A 20,724-nucleotide genomic window follows, 5' to 3' on the forward strand; every position below is an offset into this window, starting at 1 on the left:
TTGTTTCCCTGCTTTATTACAATTATGGATCAATACATTCATTCTGGATCACTCATCATTGACAATTTAAAAAAAAATCATATCTAATGGTTTAGATGACGTGTCAAACTCAGGCCCGTCAGATCATCTTATCCAGCTCGCTTGAAGATTTTGCTCATTACCTTATAAATTGTAAAGAAAATACAATGGGGGTTGCAGTACTACTGTATATCATTTACAGTAAAATTAAATCACAATTATTTTTTTTTAAAACCTGGAGAATTTTTGCAAATTATCCCACGGAATTCTGGTAAATAACAGAACAAATTTAGAGAAAATTTGTTACAAAGTCAAGAAATTTTCTACACTTGCTTAACATTCATGATTTTGTTTGAATTTGCGCCTTTTTCTTCACAAAAACATGGACTTTTCAGGTCCGGCCCAATTAAAACTCTCAGAGTTGGTCTCACTGAGAAAGTTCATGGCCCTGTTACGGCACCTGGAAACAAAAACTTCACCTTGTTTCTTGTTTTTAAAGAAAATTTTAGTATTATTTTGACACTGTAAACTTGTGTTATGTACTGCTGCAAGGACATACTTGTAAAAGAGATTATTAATCTCAGTGTGGCTCTCCTGACTAAATAAAAGCTAATGAAATGAAAATTGAGGTCAAACTGGGTCGTTTGTGGCCCTTGAACTAAATTGAGTTTGACAACGTAGTTTCCAAAATTTTTAAAGGGATGTGTGGGTTTGTAGGACGTGCAGAGCATGTCTATGATTTTAGGCCTTTCTGGTTTTTGTCCAATTCTTTGCAAGCTAGCTTAATGCTATCATGTTTGACATCTGGTACAACGGCGTAGTTCTTCGTAGAGATAAAGTTTGTGACAGATTCTGCAAGAATTTTGCCCGTCACCCACAAACATGCATTTAAAACACTCACAAATCCTCAAGAAGTTTTGTATCCTCGGAAACCAGAATAAATTAACCCCCTGCTTTTGCCTTCAATTAGTTTCTACTGTGACTTCTTTAAACAAACATTACCTAATCTTTCAGACACAATTACCCTCTAAATGTCTAAAAAAGCACAGCAGCTCGCAGAGTAATGAAATGTCTCATGTACTTTATTATCCTTTCGTTTCACAGTAGGATCCCATTCCCATGATGTGCCTCTTTCATGTCGGAAGGAATCGTGAGAAAAAAAGCCGGAGACTTCAAAGTTGAGCGGGTTGTATAGTAGCAACAGGAATGGATGTTCTTTTTATGACTCAAAGCGGCCTTTCATCGCGGGTGACAACCCTCTACTGCCCACAGGAAAGTTTGGAAATGCAGTTTTTCGTGCAAAATGTATGAATCCCAGATGCTTCCTTAAAGCTGATATCTGGAGTTTCTGAGAAATCTATGTTTATGTATTATTCTTCTGAAATGCAAAAAAATACCTAACTTATCTTTTACTATGGTCTACTGCCGGTGGTCATTCATATATATATGTATCCTTCGTCCTATAGACCCCTATACAAATGCAAGAAAGCGCAGACTTCACCCAGTCAATAGGCTTTGACTTCCTGGAACAGGCCACTGTCAATCAAAGTGAATGCATGTGCACTGTCACAACAGCAAACAGGAATCACTGAGCAGCATAGCGTCATGGAGGAGTGGTCCGAAACTCCAGTTACTTTCCAACTTATAAAACTTCTACTAAAAAAGTAAAGAAAAATCTTGGTACAAAGCTTGTGCGCAAACGTAGAGGCGTAGCTTCTGGTAGATTGGCAAAGGAGAAAGTAGAGCTGTTGAGGGCGTGACATCGAGACGTTCTCTCAGAAACTCCGGCTAGCAGCTTTAAGCAAATTACTAAATTCATACTGAAGGCCGAATTCGACAACAACCTTATCTAACCGACGTAAATCAACCATGCGGGTTATTTTCTATTGCAGTGTTGTCAGTATTTGTCTTGACATAATGATTTCATTCACACAAGTAGCAACAGCAGAAGCGATAGTGTTCTCAGCATTTATTCATTTTCTTTCTTCCATTGTTGAGCTTCCTCTGTCAGGAGCATAAATATTTTACAGGGCGAGAACATCAGTTTGGTTATTTACAAGATAAAATAAAACAACATACAATTCACAATATCAGCTTGTTTCTGTCACCCTGGAGAAAGGAGGAGGAAAAAAGGAGTGAAGACAACAGTAGAATCATCAGCCCACTATGAGTTCAGACTGTGCGTAAAGAAAATCAGAGTGGCTACTGACTATGGCACGATGGCAACACCAACTGAAAGTCAGGTTTCATTCTGACGCTCAGAAGGACATTAACAATAAATAACACATTCCAAGTCTCTCCATCTAACATCGGTGTGTTTTATGTAACTTTTACCTTCCAAAACTAGGAGAAAACATGGCAGTAGTTTAGTCAAACACGAGGCTTCAATAATGCTGCCTGAACATGGAGATAAGCTGGACCTTAGGGTTGCATTAGATTTATAGAAAAAAACAACTTTTGAGCATCAATAGTCAGCCTCTTTTGTCTCACATTGAGATTATTTCCACTCGATGATTGAAGCCTAAGTTTTAAAAGTTACATACCGCAACATTTTAACCATTTTTTAGGATGCAATTAATGCTAAATCAGTGCAAAATTTGAGAGAAAAACACTTAAGTCCCAGCAATTCTTTCTGTGAATTTTCAATAGAAAGTCAATGCAAAAAAATGTGAGGACAACTGACCCACAAACCAAATAGAGTTTGCATGTTTAAAGAGAAAAACTACTTAAATTAATTGGATTACCTTCCTTAACACTCCAGAAAAAAGGATAAATGGAAACATCTATGTTTGGTAACACTTCTGCCAGTGGGAGGTACCCAGAAATCACTCCTAGTAAAAAACATCACATCTTCTCAGAAGCCATATGTGAACCCTAACGCTATTGGTCGATTTCAATCGAGTTGTTTATTGTTTATATAAGGTAAGATTGAGGTCCATTTCTAACGCCGACACCGCTACATAATAGGAAGCACTGGAACAAAGTCTTGCATGAAGGGAGCAATTTCACTCTTTATTCAGTAACATTTCCTTTTAAAGACTAGGTTTTAAAGGCGCACACACACACACACACACAGACACAGACACACCAGTTCAAGGTTTTTAAGAAACCAGTGGGAGTTCTTTTCCTGCAGCCGCTTCAACTTCTGCCTCACTGTTATTCTCTATAACACTGCAAAACCAAGCGGATGAAAGTGTCATTTAAACCTGAAACAAACAATGCTTAGTTTTTGGGTCAAAGTTGTATTCCCAGCACATATTATGGTAAACAGAGAAAAACACCACAAGCTTCTTATTGCAGACGGAGTAGAATCAAATGGTGTGTGTTTGTGCGTATTGACTTGAGTGCAAAGTCAGCGTACATCTGACACGGAGTGGGAGATAAAAGAAAGAGCTGCTCTCACAGTGAAACCTGCTCAGTTGTGCCATCGTGCCACAGTCTTTGTGGTGTTGTTCGCAGGGAGTGGTCGTGACTCTCCAGGGGTTCCAGAGGCAGGGTGAGATGATGATGATGAGTCTTAGATGGGCAGCTGAAAGGTGATATCCACTTGAGCTTCCTTTGCCAGAGAGACTATTTCAGAAAGCTTTACAACCTGTGAGCAGACAAGAGGAACACTGTTATGATGCTTGTTATTCACATTTAATGAGGAAAACCTCGTTTGCGTTAAAGCAGTTTTATATGCACCGTAAAAACTGTTCCTTTTGCCTTTAAGACAATGAGACAATAAAAAATTCTATGTGGTGCACTTACCTCTAGATTACAAAACACTGCTTTCAATTCATTGTATTGGACTCAGGGATGGGGTAAATTATTTTTTTTAATTACGTCTTCAATTATCCATGTTCAATTATAACTCAATTATGATTACGGTGACCAGCATTTTTTCCAATTACAATTAAAACTTGAACTGCAAGCAGTTATAAAAGGGGGCCAAGCCTTCTGGCGTGACATGGAGCCCATGGAAGTAAGTCACAAAGGATGACAGGCTTAGGGCGATCAAGCAAGTCTGGAGATTGTATGTGCAAAGTTTGGTGCAGATACAGCTTAAGGTTTTTGATGTGTAGTGACTTCCAAAGAGCTATATGCTGTGGGAGTGGGTGTGGCCTATGTCAGAAGATGCAACTCTATGTAGGGAACACGTCGATATAAAGTTTGTGAAGATGCGATTTAAATTGTAAAAGTTACAGGCCAAAATGCGTTTGCACCCATTATAGCGCTACCTAGTGGTGCACTTTTTGGTATGGGTGGTCTGTGTGCGCTCCCATATGTACCCTGTAAATTTCACAGCTTTCAACATAATACTTCAGCTGAAATAAATGTTTGTTGTTTATGTTGTAATAAGTCACGCCCACTTTGACCAATCGCGATTAACTTAGAGATACGGCCTCAGGACCCAAGGTCATACACTAACCAAATTTGATAAAAATCAGTCTTGCCATTTAGTTATACATTTCCCATATTTGCAGTGCCCCCTAATGGCCAACATTATTAAAATTTGGCGCATACCCCCACAGTCACATGCCAACCAAGGATCTCAGATGTGGTGCTGTTAGTATTTATTTTGACTGAGATATGTACCGGTTTGAGTTTTTATAGCTAGCTAGAAAAGTTTGCTTATTAATAATTTGCGCATATTTTGACCGAACAAAAGCCTTCACTCAACTTTCGATTAAGTCCAACTGAAGACTCTACGTGCCAAGTTTCACGCTGATTGGACAAAACCCCAAGGAGGAGTTCGAAAAAGTAGGTTTTCCAATTTTCGCGACTTTACGCCAACAGTTATCGGCTTAAATGGGCGTGGCCTAGCCCAGGTGATTCAGTGCTATCCAGGGAATCTGTGGATATGAGGTTTATGAATGTGCAACGTGTGTGGGAGTTATAGGCCAAAACGCAGTGACCTCGGTTATAGCGCCACCTGCTGGCAGACGCGAGTTTTTCCGTCTGAGGTAAGCTGAGGGGTCTGTATCAACCCTCCAAATGGCACCACCCTACCTTGCACGGTTTAGTCAAGGGGTGCCCATTCCTGGTCCTCAAGAGCCACTATTCAGCATGTTTTAGATGTTTCCCTCTTCCAACACACCTGATTGAAATGACCAGGATCGTTATCAGGCTTCTGCAGAGCTTGATGATGAGTTCATCATTTAAAACATGCTGGATAGTGGCTCTTGAGGACCAGGATTGGCCACCCCAGGTTTAGCCTGCAGCACCACTTTTACCAATGGAAAAATAAAAAATAATAATAAAAATCAGAACAAAAACAATAGGTTTCCCAGCACCGCTGGTCCTGGGAACCACGTATGTTCCCAGGCCCCACGGGCTTAGCCCCCCAATTACAATTATTATTTTTCCCCTGAAAGTAAATTACAATTACCTTTTCAGTTACAATAAATAACAATTACTAAACCTTTAATAAATAAGCCCATAAAACTTAACCTCCTCTTGTGTTGACTTTCTGCTAGCATTTCTCATGATAAAAGGTCAGTTATGACCCAGCTGTAAAATACACTACAAAACCTTAAAACTCCAGTTTTCTCGAATACCACTCTTTAAGTTAATGGAGTTTTATCAAAAAGATGAAAATGCAGACAGATGAAGAAAAAAGATGAATTGGGCGTTTTACCATTTTGGCCGCTTCGTCCAAGTCATCACAGGCCAGGATTTTGAGCGGACTGGAAGCGATCAGAGCTTTGGCATCGTCCACTCTTGTCCCTAAAACACAGAAATAGAAGAAAGAGGGAAATAAACAGTTTGTGTACAAAACTAGCTTTCAGCCTGCAGCTAACAGTACAGCTTTGTGGTACCTCACATTAATTAGTTTAAGGAAGAAGGCTTATCGTCATTGCACAGGTTGATGGAGGTTTTTACTTACCAAGTTTGTTTTAAAATATGAAATATATATGAAAAGGCTCAATCGATCCTTCACTGTGAGGATTACAGATAAAGAACAAAGTAAAACTGTCAACTTTAGTTGATCTTTGAGGAAATAGTGCTTCCACTTGCTAGTATCTGCTAAATAAAATCTTGAGAATCAATGTGAGAGGGAAACATCTGTGTTCCTTTCGCACATGGGCGAACACTGATGGTAAATCAGTGATGTGCTACCATCGACATCTGCTTCCATGCGGAGAATTTTCACCAAGCTGAGCAAAATGAGTTAATTCACTGAAGAGCCTAAAGGTCAAACCATATGAAGAAAATAGAATAAGAAAAGTAACTCAGCTGCTTAAAACGTATTGAAAGCCAATTTTAAAACTAAAAGTCAGTTCAGTGAAAGCGGAAGTCTTAAAATTGCAACAAAAAACAAATTAAATGTCAGTGAACGTAATCCTAGGGGAATCGGTCCAGATTTTCTCACATGAAAATTAAAGGAATTTTGAGGTAAACCAAGAAATTTCAGCAATCTTCTTCTTCTGGGAAGAAAATTCCATGATTTATTCTTTTTATGTGCTCAATGAAATGAAAAGAGCAAGGAGAGAAATCTGTAAAGACACCAAGACAAAAAAAGGTTAACAGACTGAATATAACGATTTATATGCATGTAATTAAATAATTAGAATATTTCATATAATACATGTTAAAGATAAAGCTCTTACAGTGTAGAAATCATGTATATTGTATATCATTTTATATTATTTTTCTTTTACTGTTGTATATTTTAGTTTTATGTATTTGTGGTATCATTTTGTGTATTTTTCTGCCATTTTATGTGTTATTGGATTTATTTTGTGCATTTACTTTGGGGGCACAAAATTACATCAAGAGCATCAATTGGTCCCTGGGCCACAAGTTTCCCACACCTGGTAACGTTTGTAAGACTTTTTTAAACATGTTTTTTTCTCTAAGTTTGTGTAATTGTCATTCTTCATCCCATACTTTTGGCTCCTACTTGCTACAATAAATGTCAGTGCTCTTCTGTCAATCTAACCAAAAAGCAGAAGAAAAATAACAGATTTTGGCTGGTAGAGGTAAAATCATGACCTAAAATTGTTCACAGTATTAGACAAATTCTGATTCAATAAATCAGATTGGTTATGTTTTTATTGAGGATATTAGGTTGACATTTAGTGTAGCAGTGTGTGGGCAGCCAGCATCTCACTGGTTGACTGTCTGTTGTACCTTGTAACCGTACTACGATGGGGATTTTGAGGTCCAGATCTCTCACGGCCATGATGATGCCCTGGGCAATGACATCACACCTCATGATGCCTCCAAAGATGTTGACCAGGATGGCTTGAACCTGAGTAACACACAAAGTGACACAAACGATTCAAGTTTATACACAGATGTAAAACTTAAGACGCTGGGCCTAAAAACAGGAATCAAAGTTAGAGCAATCCTAGTAAGACGTAATGTATATGAGAAAGTGCTGCATCATTTAAAGAGTCTAAGGTTATTTTCTTCCTGTGCAACTTTTTAGGAACAATAAATGTTTTTGAGACCTTTTTGTAATGAGTTTGCATGTTCTCTACATGCTTGCATTGTTAAGTTAGGTTAAAATCAATGTGGTGAAAAGGTACACAATTGAAATTTTCTCAACCAGAGTAACTTGAACACAGGTGTTTTTGATGAGTCACTTTTAATCGCCATGGTCTGCCTACCTTTCTGTCTGAAGTAATGAGTTTAAAGGCCTCGGTCACTTGATGAGCTGTGGCTCCTCCTCCAACATCCAGGAAATTGGCTGGTGTCCCACCGTGAAGTTTAATAATGTCCATGGTGGCCATAGCCAGACCTGCACCATTTACTGGAAAAGACAACATCCGCTTGTGAGTTCAGACTGTCTGAGTGAATGATAACATTATTCTTAATCTAATTAATCTGAAAAATGTTTTCTTAAAATAAATTCACATTAAAAAAAAAAAAAAAAAACACCAAAGAATTATTCAGTTAAGTGAAAACAACAAACACACTCAAATTATGTATGTTGTGCTTTCAAACCACCAACTATTGGTCATTTTGAAAAGCCATTCATAAATTGACTAAATGTCACATTGCAGCTCAACATCTTTTTATGGATGAGACGATTTCTCGTGACATTTTCTGTGCACCTACCAAGACAGCCGATGGTCCCATCCAGGCCGATGTAATTGAGGTCAGCTTTGGCGGCTTGGCGGTCCCGAGGGTCTTCCTGGGTCCAGTCTTGCATGTCGAACACCTTCTTCTGGCGATACACGGCATTGGAGTCAAAGTTGATCTTGGCATCCATGCACATAACTGTTAGCAAGAAACAGCACAGCTTTGAGAAGTGTGTTCCTAGGATATGATTAGCAAACGATTCCAATAGCCCATGTTTCATTCTTTAAAGACACGCATTTCATAAAAGATACGATCAAACTTATTCTATATTTCTGTAAGGCTTTGATCTTGCGATTGCAAAATTTATTAGACCAATGCAATCATCTTTACGGAATTTTGCAGCAATTTATGATTGATAGGTACCAATAATAAAGCCAGCATCACTTGAAATATTGTGACATCTTACCAGGTGACACAGGGAAACTATCTGACCTACCCATAAAATCACAGCAAAAAGTAGTGTAAAACTAAAACTTTTAACTAATTATTTATTCATTTTAGGATTGTTATCTTTCATGTTTTTATTGTTACCTTTTGTTGTATTTATAGTTTTAGGATTGTTATCTTTTATGTTGTTTAGGATTACTATCCCAGTGTTTCCTCGGAGGGGGCCCTCTGTGTGTGGTGGACGGGGTTTGTATGTGGTGGGTTTAAACTATGTAAAAGCACTTTGAGCTGTATCTCTTTGCATGAAAAGCACTTTTATAAATAAACATTAATTCATTGATTGATTAAATGTTTTGGATTCCGTAAAAAACTAGATATCTGTTCAGAACAAAAAGATGGCTTTTTTTCTCCTTCAAGTGAACACCTGAATGAAATCAGCAATCAGTTAGTGAGGGAAGAGGAAGTGGATAAAAGGCTGACAAACCAGGAGGAATTTAATTAAAAATGTAATTACCAGTATAGTTTTTATTTTATTATATCAATTTAAATTGTGATCTGTTGAGGTGTTCTTGATATGCTGCGACCTCCATCGAGCAGTCGGTAACGGGGGTTATGAAGACAGAGAGATGGAGAGACAAGAGCTGGAGACAAACACTGAGGAAAGGTTTGCTGTGGTCCTTTTGAGCAAACCAAGTAATTGGTCTCGATTTTGGTTCCAAATGAACTGATGTGAATGTAGTCCATGTCACAGAGAACACACTAAAGTTCAGAGACTCTGGAACCAAATCCAAGATCAAACAAGAACTGGGCCGTCCTGAAAGTATCTTTAACAGCCCTACTTCTACTTGAACTGTAGCATCATGCAGTATGTCATGTTGTTTTATTCACTTTATAAAAACTGATGTATAACCCAGCGCTGACAGGTGAAAATGAAGAAGACTGTGCATTTATTTATTTTATGACAAGAGAAAATAATTATTTTTGTGTAAAAATCTGACCCAACAGTGACAGGTTAATTGTGTTTTTAGACGAAAACAATCTGTTCTCATTGCAGAGACATGCAAAAGTTACACAATACTTGTCAATACTCTTGTTTGAAACTGAATATAAAAGCATGATAAAAAAAAAATGTAAAACAAGAAACAATAGGTTATGTAGCCCTGCGGTTTAATGGTAAAGCACAATCAAATGTCTACTACTAGATCAGATCATAATTACAGATGTGTCAGAGTGCAGATGTGCCGTACCGATGCCAGATGAGTCCTCCACCATTGGGTTGATCTCCACCATGGAGGCGTCGTACTTGATGAACAAGTTGTACAGTTTAATCATGTTCTCTGCCGCCTCGTTCACCAACGCTGGCGGGAAGCCCATCTTCTGAGCGACCTGTGGCCACAAAAACGTGTCATCACTCATGAACGCCATTACTGAACATCTGCACAAACAGATGGCCAGTTCAGGTGCTGCACATGGATACCAACGACAAAAACAATAGCGACTAAGGAGAGGATTATTGAGAGGGAACCTGAGAAATGCACCCCGCCAAAAAACCCTCTTTTTCTGTGGAGAATTCTGTTTCTTTATTACATCCAAATAAAATAAAAAAAACTGTAAATGACTTGGGATGAATATCAAGGTTGGTGTAATTTATCATTGTAATTTAAAAAATCTGTTGCTGCCGAAATCGCAATTAAATTGTAATTAAGTTCAGATAATCGACTTTGTAATTGTAATTGCCATGAAAATTCTAATAAAATTGTCAATTATAATTTAATGCAAAACTGGGGAACCATGTTACAGTTCTACACATACGAGGTTAATTATTAAAATATGTTTCATGTCAAGCTTTCCCACATTTTACCATTTAAAAACATAATAAATCTAAAATATTTAAACCTATATTCTCATTGATTAGGAAGCCTAACAAGGTAAATAATAAATAGCAACAAAATTAGATGATAGATATTTTTTTTGTAATTTACAGCCGATTTAGGACCCGTTATCAAGAGAGAAGATAACAGAACGCTAACACGAGGAAAGTTAACTTTTATTAGGCTATTTATTTCAGGCTCAGTAATTGAGAATGGTCACTGTAATCGTAATTGAACTGTAAATAAACATGGGTAATTGAAAACGTAATTGTAACTAAAAATGTAAATGACCCCAACCCTGATGATATATAGATATTGTCATAATTAAAAGACAAGGCAGCTTTCTTGTCTCCTCAATCTTAACTTCAGATGATGATTTTCCAAATGTTTTAAATTCTGCTCATTCCACATTTGCAAAATGAACTCCATAAATTTCCTCAAAGGTCACGTCATTGGCATGAGGCCAGCTCTTCTACAGGTCAGTGCACTGTCTGAAATAATCTCAGCAGCTAATATCACCTAATGTTTGTAAGGATGTGACCTTTTTACACATGCTCATTATACCATAAACTTTTCTCTCCACAGCACTCACTGTGTATTTTAGTGCTGGAATCATGAAGAACAAATACCAACTGGTTTTAACTCAATTCTGAATATGTAACCATTTTTTGCTTGGAGCTTTGCCCGAGATTCAGAAATAATCACTCTCTAAAAACAACAAAATAACAAGACCTTATCTTTAACATGCACAATGTATAGCATTTATAGAGCAACATTTGGGCATGTATGAAGTCACATTTTATATTTTAGCAGCAGTTACATAGAAAAACCACCCAAAAAGATCAAATTGGTTGTTTAATTGGGAGCTAATTTTCCTGCTTCCACACACCCTCTTCATAAAGTTTCATATTACAAACAAGTCTTAGGTTGATCTTAAGTTACACTACAGTGAAGATAAACCTGACCACACCTCTGGCCCATTTTAAAAACACCTAAACCTTTGTACATATTCACATTTTTCTCATGAGATAGGAGCGTTTATGGTAGCATTGGTCATGGCTAGAGTCTTTGTACCAAGTTTAAGTTAGAAAACCAAGAGTTATGATCGGAAAAGTTCACCCTGGCCTGGTATGCATTTAAAAATGAAAACAGCTCCAGTAAAAATATGTCCAAACAGACACATGACCATGAGGGTGTGAATGTGAAATAAGTATATGACTAAGATTTTTAATAAACCTTCAGAGAACAGATTATTTGTTGCTTCGTTTCTGCTTTTTGAAATTAGTTTTAGAAAATTAGGGTTTTGGGTAAAAGCTGCCATTAAAGCTTTAGGCAATCATCTTTGTAAACAACCACTAGACAGCTAATATTTATCTTTCACTCAATTCTATCCAACAGAGTGAGTTTGAAATTAATACCTTCCTGAAAAAGAACTTCCACCAACTGAAATAAACATCTTTGAAGGAGATTTTTAATTGTGGATCAACATCATCCAATCTTTAAGTTGCTTTTAAAAGGTTTATGACTGATGGTTTAAGTGTCTACATCCGAGGGGTAGAAAAATCTTCAGAAACCATCAAACATCTATCATGTGACTACAAGGGGACGATTGAGGGGAATCAACTCTAACCGACTTCTTTTGATTTGTAAGGAACAATCATGACTTCATTTCCTGGTAAAAAATAAGAGTTGATGCTGAGAAATAAATAAGGGTCTTAGTGGTTTCAGCTTTGCTGTGTCTACTTAAGCGCAAACAGAGAAAGACTAGTCCCTATGGGTCTTTATCTTTATTTTCAAACATCATAGTGGGAACATCTCCAGCCTTTTCCGTGAATCATTACAGCTTTTATTGATCGTACCTTGATGGCTTGCTCCATCTTAATTCCCTCCACAATGTCGATTGGCTCCTTCACAATGGCATCAGGGTTTTCTGCAGCAACATCTTCAATGTTCACGCCACCCTGTGAACTGCCAATAAGGACAGGCCCCTGTGGGATGGAAGTACCAGACAGTTTGAAAAACTTCAACTTCTGTAAAAACCTGAACAGCACCTGGTCCGGTCAGAGGGTTTCACTGCTAATAAACGTTGTAATACATCTGCACATTGCTTGGTTTTTCGTGCATCAAACAAAACAAAAGTGTGTTTAGATGGACCTCAAGTGTCAAACTCGACCATCATATTCGGCCCGCAGGAGAAAGGTAAAAACATTTATTATTGTCCAAATTATGAAATAAATCAATAAATCAGCTCAGATATCCCAGTTATCTAAATACACATACAGTATTCAATGAAACTCCACAATATTTGGAGGATCGCAAATTTCCCATGGAAATTTTTTTTTTGGGGGGGGGGGGGGGGCAAAATGCTGTTTTCCTATGCATTTCCTTTATCTTATAATTTTTTTTTGTATTATCATAATCATGGATCATGTGTGGAATTAGGCTATTTTTAATGTATGATTTGCACATCACTATTTAATTTAAAAAAAGAAGCAGGCCTGCATGCAGTTCTTGTCCTCATCCTCGAAGTGTAGGGGCGTTATGCCTTGAACGTCACTTTAAGTCAGACATCGGAAATTAAAAAAGAAGGACCACGCTGGACCATTTGCGCTTGAGCAGTCTGTGATTGACGGCCTTAAAAGGCGAATGCCGAAATCAGACCTTGTCCACATGTTAAAACCACTGAATAAGCACCTCTGGCCAAGTACGGACACTTGCTAAAAAACTCAGTGAGTCAGCTAGAGAGGCACTGGATGAGTTCCGCGACTGAAAGTTGCAAAATAAACCACCAGGCACCTGGAAAAGCTTTGTACCGCAAGCAGAACATATCTCCCCACCTCATCAGCGTGTGAGAGGGGGTTTTCTGCCGTCAATGCCACTGCAGCAAAACCCGCAATAGACTGGGCGAAAACAGCCTCTCATCGCTCCTTTTTGTGGATCTTAATGGACCCCCGTTAGAGAGATTCGACCCAACACCCTTCATCACATCCTGGTTTAAATCAGGTCATCGCTGTCCACATCATGGGCTTCTGGACCAACAGCAAAGGTAGCTAATCCCAGGCCTGTGTGGTCGCTTCTGTTTTAAGGTAAGCGCTAATCTTTTGGCCTATAACCTGTATTATTAATTGCAAGCACTGTGTTGTGGGTTATTGCATTAAATGCTGCAAATTTTTTATCATGATTGCTGACATTATTACATTACATTAGTGTTACACAGCTTGGCCGATTTTTTCAAATTTTTTCCATTATGATGTTTGTGTGTGTTTTGTCATTGTTTGGTTTGTTGATTGGCGTTATAGTGTTTCAGAGGTTGTTTTGCACATGTTGATGTGGACTTGATCCCTTGTAGACAGGCTGACATGTTTTGGTTTTGATTTGATTAAGTTTTGATGCGTGTGTGGAGGTTGGATGTGATAAGTGCGTACATGTGCTGACATAAGGCAAGCAGACGTACAGGCGTGTAATAATAGATGTGCTTTGCAAAGCCTGGTTTATGCTTGACAGGCGTGGGACTTCCTCGCACCCCTCTGAGGCATGAGCGGAGTGCGCCCCCCATATAAGTGAGCCCCCTCGACAGCCTCGGTATAGTTCACACACTGACTACAGCGAAATTAAATCTGAAATTGTTCAAAGAACTAAATTTTCCTGAAATTATATAACAATTAATTTTCATATAATAACTGCAAAGCAATTATTATATGAAAATAAGTCCTCAGGCTGCACATACCTTGCTGCTTTTTCCTTCTTTGAACTCAGATAACAAAAAACTAAAATACTTCCAAGCATCCTCACAAAACAATTCAAAACATCAATTCAACAATCACTTTGGCTGACATTTAATTTAATGGCATTGAAGCACCTGACAAAAGACTGATCACCTGAGCTATAGAATCAATGAATGTGAGACGTGAGCTGGCAGCTATTCTGAGCATGGAAGATTTATGAGCACAGCAGCATTTGGAAATTGACTCCAAAAAACTGACTCCAAAAATCCTATTAGGAAACAAACCCTGTTAAATATTAGCTTTCACTCTGGTGACTCACATTAAAAATGCGTCACGATGTATAAAAATATCTCTGACAGTGATCATATCATATATTCAAAGTAAAAAAACTAACAACTTTTTTTCTAATTTAAGCAGAGAAAAAGTTTGATTCCCACCTTGAATACTAAGTATTATTAATCAACAAAACATCTGTTCATTAATAATCCCACTCTCGAGCAGCAGATGGTTTGTCCCAGCAAGATTTAAATCTTGACACCCAAGGGACGGTTTGGTTCCCGTGCAAAGGCGAGGACACTCAGACATGCATGTGTGAAGTAAGGAAAGTTGTACAAAGAAGCAAACTTTCAAGACAAATGGGCGTCCAAACAAAATCATTTTGTAAAGAAAATTACACTGGTTATTTAAACTTCACTAAATCCTTTTGGATAAACTTTAAAACCACCCAACACATTAAATTGTATTAAAGGTCCCATAATATGAAAAACATCTATAAACTGGTCCTCCATGAGCCAGCCAAATCCCAGAATGAGGAAATAAGCGATTCCTGGATGGTCTCTGCAGCCCACGCACTGGTAAAACGGCGCTTCATCAGGCTGTTCAGTATTAGTGCCTGTCGTTACATCATGTATTGCGGTAAAGTTATCAGAAGCCAAAAACTCATTGAAAATCTAAATTTTTTCAGCAAACTCCACCACATTCTTGCTCTACAGCCTCCCAGGTACCTCTATGCACTGTAGTATTCCAGAGTAGATGGAAGAAGAACCCTGTACAGTACTGTATGTATTGGGTGAGAAAATGCTACAGTGAATCCAGTTGAAAATTTGCAGAGGTACCAGGTAAACTTCACGAAAGTGTTTTTCTGACTCACAATTACAATAGCCACTTAAACAGCCATGTGTTTTACTGTAATGTGCAGTTTTTTGGCTGAAAACAATAACAAGAGTGTGTGGATAACGTCTACAGACACGCCTACTCATGAATTTGCATAAGTAGGCTTTTTTTTTTTTTAAATCTGCATTCAAATCTTCTTAGGGAAACAGTTTAATCTTCCCATGTTAAATAACATATACACTCAATAAGAAAATAAGAGGAAACAGTCGCATTTGTAAATATTTGTGGGATTTGGTCACTGACTTGCTGAAATAATTTCAAAATAATGAGATTAGCTCGCGAGAAAACTCTTTAAAGTATTTTCTGCTTTGTTTTTGTGTGTTTTAACAAATATAATCAGGAAAAAGTCAGCATGACTTTCTGAATCCCCACTGAATTCAAAGCAGCTGTCATCTTTACTTTGGAACAGTGCTGCCACCTGCTGGTTCAATGCTATTAATCCTGCTTCAGCTACTTTCAGGACAGAAGGTATGTTTCCAAAGCATTCCCAAAGTTTTGTAAATTCCTCTGACTTTTACTGTCAAGGCTGAACAAAGTTTGGAGTTTCTGACCTCCTTAAATGAAATTCAGGAAGGAAAGGAGAAGATAAATAATTAAGAACTGAACATTAATTACAGCGATGACATTGATTACATTTTTTTTTTTAAAAACACAATATGTCGTGACAAACACAAGTAGAGCCTGACTAAAGTGGGTATATTATATTTGAGGTAAGATAAACTGATTTAAATTACAATATGAAACATAAGGCTATGTCAGATAAGAAATGTTTTTCCTCTGTGACATCACAGTTCAGCTACAAAGTAACATAAAAACAAAGCAGCAGATCAAAAGCAAACAACTAGTTCAATCACTTGTACTTTTCTACTTAGATTGTGCATCAGTTATTTGGTCAAACACGTGAAAATAATCTACAGAAGTTACAAGTAGCTCAAAAAAAAGCAGCACGAATTGTTTTAGGTGGCCTATATAGAACCACTGTGAGAACAATACATAATAGTTTGGCATGGTTAACGGTCAAATGTAGATCAAAGTACTTCCTAATAACATTTATTAGATAGATGGTCATAGTTATCAAACACGTCAGACCAGTGAAACAAGGTGAGCTCCACCCTGATCAAATGCAGCGAGCTGTTTGTTACAGAGCCATGGTTGCCTGGAATGCTTTACCTGGATTTTTGTTGTCAGAGAACAAAAGATGTTTTCAAATGAAGTTAAAAGTGTTTTAGTTTATACAAGAATTAATTCTGATTAATACACGAACTATGTGATAAGCAAGTTTGATCCATATTTACGTTCATGTTGCACACAATTAATGATTGTTGGTTGCAGCCCTGTGTGAGAGCAATGACTATAAAATCGAGTTGTCATGTTGAGATTTGTGCTCAAGTGTGATTTTAGCTTTATACAAAACTCCAAATGTTTTGTGATTACTGTTAATGTTTGTTTTATTTTTGTTTAAGTACCGTAATGAATTGTTAATTTCATTTTGTCAGTTGGTGACAATGATGAAAAATGATAATGTTGCTTTACTTTTAGGTTTTGGGTCGACTCTCCATAACTACTGACAGTTCTTTTGGTTTTATGTGATACGTTTTTATTTGGTTTAACATTGAGCTTCTACAGTGTGTGTGTGTGTGTGTGTGTGTGCGTGTGTGTGTGTAGGAGACCCCAGGAAAAATAGCTCCTGCAATAAATCAGGAGCTATTGGGGCTCTCAGTTAGTGATGCACCGAATTTGTGACCGAATAAAATATAAACGCTTGGCCGAATATCGAATGCGGTTAAGTTTTTCACTATTTTTTATTAATAGTACATAAATAGCCTCGAATAAATTTTTAGACATGTTTTTTAAAGACAGTAAATGTTTATTGAATATTCTGACGTTTTTTAAATATTTCAGTCGCCTTCGCTTTTCAAAAAAAAAAAGCACAACAAATCATGCATTCCAAAAAAAAAGGTTTTGCTACAGTGATATACATCCTTTTAGCCTCATTCAGAGGGACAAAGTTGAAAAAGTTCTGTTTCCGCCCTCTCTTGTTATTCCACATTTTGTAAAAAGTCAGCTTTAAACATGCGAGTTGGATTTTGCCCACGTTGGCAAAACGTGAGCTCCTCCCTATCCAACAGCTAAAACAACACAGCGGTTAACTATATAGAATATATATTGTACTTTATTGCCAAATACTGTATGTAAATGCAAACTGCACTACTGGACGCCCAAACTGCACTACTTTTTCTGCTGCTGATCGTGTTGGGAGTCACTGCTTGGAGCCACGGCCATTGTTCACACACATCAGCTGTTAGCACTCCATGCTAATGCTACACCAGCCTATGCAGCGAGACCCGACATCGCTTGTGAACTGAGGAGGAAACGAAGGGGATGTTTATAGATTCATGGCTAACAGCGCGAACAACGGACCCGGTTGTGGAATTGGACGGCTTCCAACTTTTAATGCGGTGACGGATGACGGAGAGCAGTAAGGAGAGAGTTTGGCTGTGTTTGTGCAGAAAGGAGGAGCTGCTATTGTTGCTGCTCTGGTTCTGCAGCAACACGCACACACTTTTCTGACTCAAAATCACTGCACGTTGTTTGATTGCATCACACGCTACTATTCGGCCTTGCTCACTCCACCGAAGGCTGAATGTGGCTTTTTTCGCAATATTTGGCCGAATGTTCACTGCGTCTCTACTCTCAATAAAATGAAATGAAGTTTCTCCTTCACCTCTGCCTTTGGCGAGTGTATGGCCTCACCTGGAAGGCCCTCTCCATGGTGATAGCGAAGTAGTACTCCCTGCGAGGGTACCTGCGCTCACAGATGAACACCTGGTTGCAGATTCGACCTGCCTCCCCAGTCTGCTTTGTGTAAAGCTTTCGACCAATCATCTGGGAAGAAATGTCTCTGACTTCCTCTGGACTGAAGACACAGTGGAAGGAGAACAATTACAGAGTGGTTCAGCTGGGAAAACTTTCAATTTACAAAACAGTCTTTGTTTTTCTAAACCTAATTTTAAAAATATTTTTTTCAATTGTATAATTTCATCATTATTTTAACTTTTATTTCCAAACTACAAATTCCCAAGCGTCGGGGTGCTTGCACTATTTATTGAGAGTGAAGTAGCATCTCTCATTTTCGATAACCTTATTCAGTGAACTTTAAAGGTATCCAATTAAAAAATTAGCGGATAAACATAAAAAAAAACACTTTCAGCTTTAAAAATAAAAAGCACGGAGACTGTTTACCGTAACTCAAGGAAACAAGAGCATTAACAGGTGAGATGTTCTTTTTCTTTTTAGGAAACAGTGTCTGTCACCTGCATAGGTGACGCTGACAGACCAATATAGATTTTCACAGCTCATCAAACACTGACTGTATGTTCGATTTTTGGCAAGATCGCTTTTGCGCCTGTTCTATATATCATTGTTGTAAATAAAAGATTTGAGATGTACAGTAAAGTGACAGTGGATGCTGACAAACTTAGTATATAAACCATCAAAAGGCTTGTCAGAAATATGAATATTGATAGTCGTCAAATTATAGTTTAAGAGCATTTATGTGGTTTCCAATTTAGAAAATCAGAAGAATAGACAGGATGAGACTTGAATCAATCAATTGCTGGTGACTCATTAACAGGTAGTTGATACATAGTGAGGATGACATCAGCAACCACAAAACAAGATGCAACATGTTGGCCTCAGAAGTGAGGAGTGCGTGAGAAAGCACTAACAAGGAACATATGAGAGCCTAAGGGAGGTGTGGCTATCAGGTAATAAACCTGGCTAAGACAGAGGTAAAGAATTCAGGAGATGATAAAAACTCATCCTATGAGAACCTAGACTGGACCAGATGGCAGCAAAGCAGACAGCTAAATATTTTTAAATTCTAATAAAACAGCTTACAATGCGTCTGAAAAAAGGACGCAGTTCATGAATGTGTGAACAGTCGTTTGACAGAGTTGTGTTTCAATACTCACGAGTAAACAATCCTGACCCCGCCCTTCAGTCCACCCTCAAACGTCCCCTTGCCTCTTCCTCCAGCCAGTACCTGAGCTTTCACCACCAGGTCCTTTGAGCCTGACGGACATATGGACATCAGTCAGTTGATTAGAGCTCAAACTATTCAGTAGTTGAAGCCATTACAAACTCCTTCAGGTAAATTGTCTGCTTTTAAGATCTAAACTTCCTACTTCACAGTTAATGATTTAAACTAATATGCAAAAGGTGACAGATAAACACTAACCATAATAAAATCCACCTTAGGCGACCTCAGCTGGGCAGGTTGTACTGTTGTTGCTGTTGCACAACATTCACACACTGGATTTACGACTAAATAGCCAGTAATATATGTGTGTGTTGAAGCAGGCTATGTTGAGCGTAAAATGATATCACTGAAGCAGGAGGAGACTATGTTTAGAACAACTGTGTGCGAGTGTGAGTGTGTGTATGTGCGAGTGCAAGCTACTTATCCACAGACATTCTCAAAAAGGTCAAAATATCAATAGAAAAAAGCTCAGTGATATTGAGGTCCCTTAAGTTTGAAGCTCAACAAACAAGACAAAACCTACGAGATGAAAAAGTTACATTTTATAAAACTTCAAAGCTTTATCTTTAGCATAAAAAAGTCACCAACACTAGAACTATGACAAAATGCCTCTGAGTCTGAAGTTTGACCGTTTAGTTATTTTTTTCTAGCAGACTTGGAATAGATTTCGTACATGTATTAATGTGTAGCAACAGGCTGCACTGGCAGATACACTAAGCTGGTGTCTCATTACAACTGTTACTGCTGAGTGAAGGATTAGTTTTATTTTTTAATCAGCCTTTAACAATAGCGGGAAGGATTTGTTTTCTTTCCGCTATAATAACAGATTGTTGGGCATCAATAAGGCATAAATTACTATTAATCATCCAAATGCACCATGAAGTCTTAGCTGTACATTTTCCTGCTCTATTGCTGCATCTTAGCAAAACCAATCAGAGACGACAACAAAAATCTGCCAAGTTTAGCTAATTATATTCTTTCCATAAAGACAAGATGTCCAACTTCTTTTTTTCACCACTCATTTTGTTTATAAATATAATAGTAGCTCCACTGCAGCATGCTGAAAAGGGAATTCTATTTTTTAGGGTATCAGCCACATGAGGAAATAACATGAAAATGTAATTTTGTTTGGTTTAGAGACTGTGTGTTGTTTACCAATCTGTTTAGCCACAGAGTAGGCCTCGTCTGAAGAGCTGGCCACCATGCCTTCAGGCACGGAGATACCAGCCTCTTTCAGCAGACCAATGCTCATGTATTCATGTAGAGAAAGGTTCCTCTGCTGCTGCTGAAGGTGGGGGGGCTGTAGATGAGGCACATGACCTCCGAACAATCCAGAAGAACCACCAAGAACCTGCAGGACAGGGACAACAGTGCAATGAAGGGGCTGAAAATCTGACAGGAGAAAAGTGTTGACGTGCTGTGTTGTGTTTTTAGT

The 20,724-nt window shown here is 38.1% G+C and overlaps 1 protein-coding gene across 3 annotated transcripts in view; it reads right to left on the reverse strand.

The window, feature by feature from the left end:
* sucla2 (succinate-CoA ligase ADP-forming subunit beta) overlaps positions 1–20,724 on the reverse strand; it is a 48,427-nt gene that overhangs the window by 26,163 nt on the left and 1,540 nt on the right. The window contains exons 2-11 of one of the 3 annotated variants that reach the window (XR_003672670.1): positions 20,445–20,640; positions 19,222–19,321; positions 18,002–18,164; positions 12,209–12,337; positions 9,726–9,864; positions 8,068–8,229; positions 7,617–7,759; positions 7,135–7,255; positions 5,639–5,727; positions 3,081–3,610 (exon numbers count right to left, since the gene is read on the reverse strand). Coding sequence is in view for 1 of the 3 variants with exons in the window: in XM_028436486.1 (XP_028292287.1) it covers positions 3,536–3,610; positions 5,639–5,727; positions 7,135–7,255; positions 7,617–7,759; positions 8,068–8,229; positions 9,726–9,864; positions 12,209–12,337; positions 18,002–18,164; positions 19,222–19,321; positions 20,445–20,640 (1,317 nt within the window). In the remaining 2 variants the exon portion in view is untranslated. Of the gene's footprint in view, positions 1–1,972; positions 3,611–5,638; positions 5,728–7,134; positions 7,256–7,616; positions 7,760–8,067; positions 8,230–9,725; positions 9,865–12,208; positions 12,338–18,001; positions 18,165–19,221; positions 19,322–20,444; positions 20,641–20,724 lie in introns of those variants that run through there. The other 2 variants (XR_003672671.1, XM_028436486.1) reach the window with 2 other exon arrangements.

This window comes from Gouania willdenowi, chromosome 21 (assembly GCF_900634775.1).
Source record: "Gouania willdenowi chromosome 21, fGouWil2.1, whole genome shotgun sequence".
NCBI lineage: Eukaryota > Metazoa > Chordata > Actinopteri > Blenniiformes > Gobiesocidae > Gouania > Gouania willdenowi.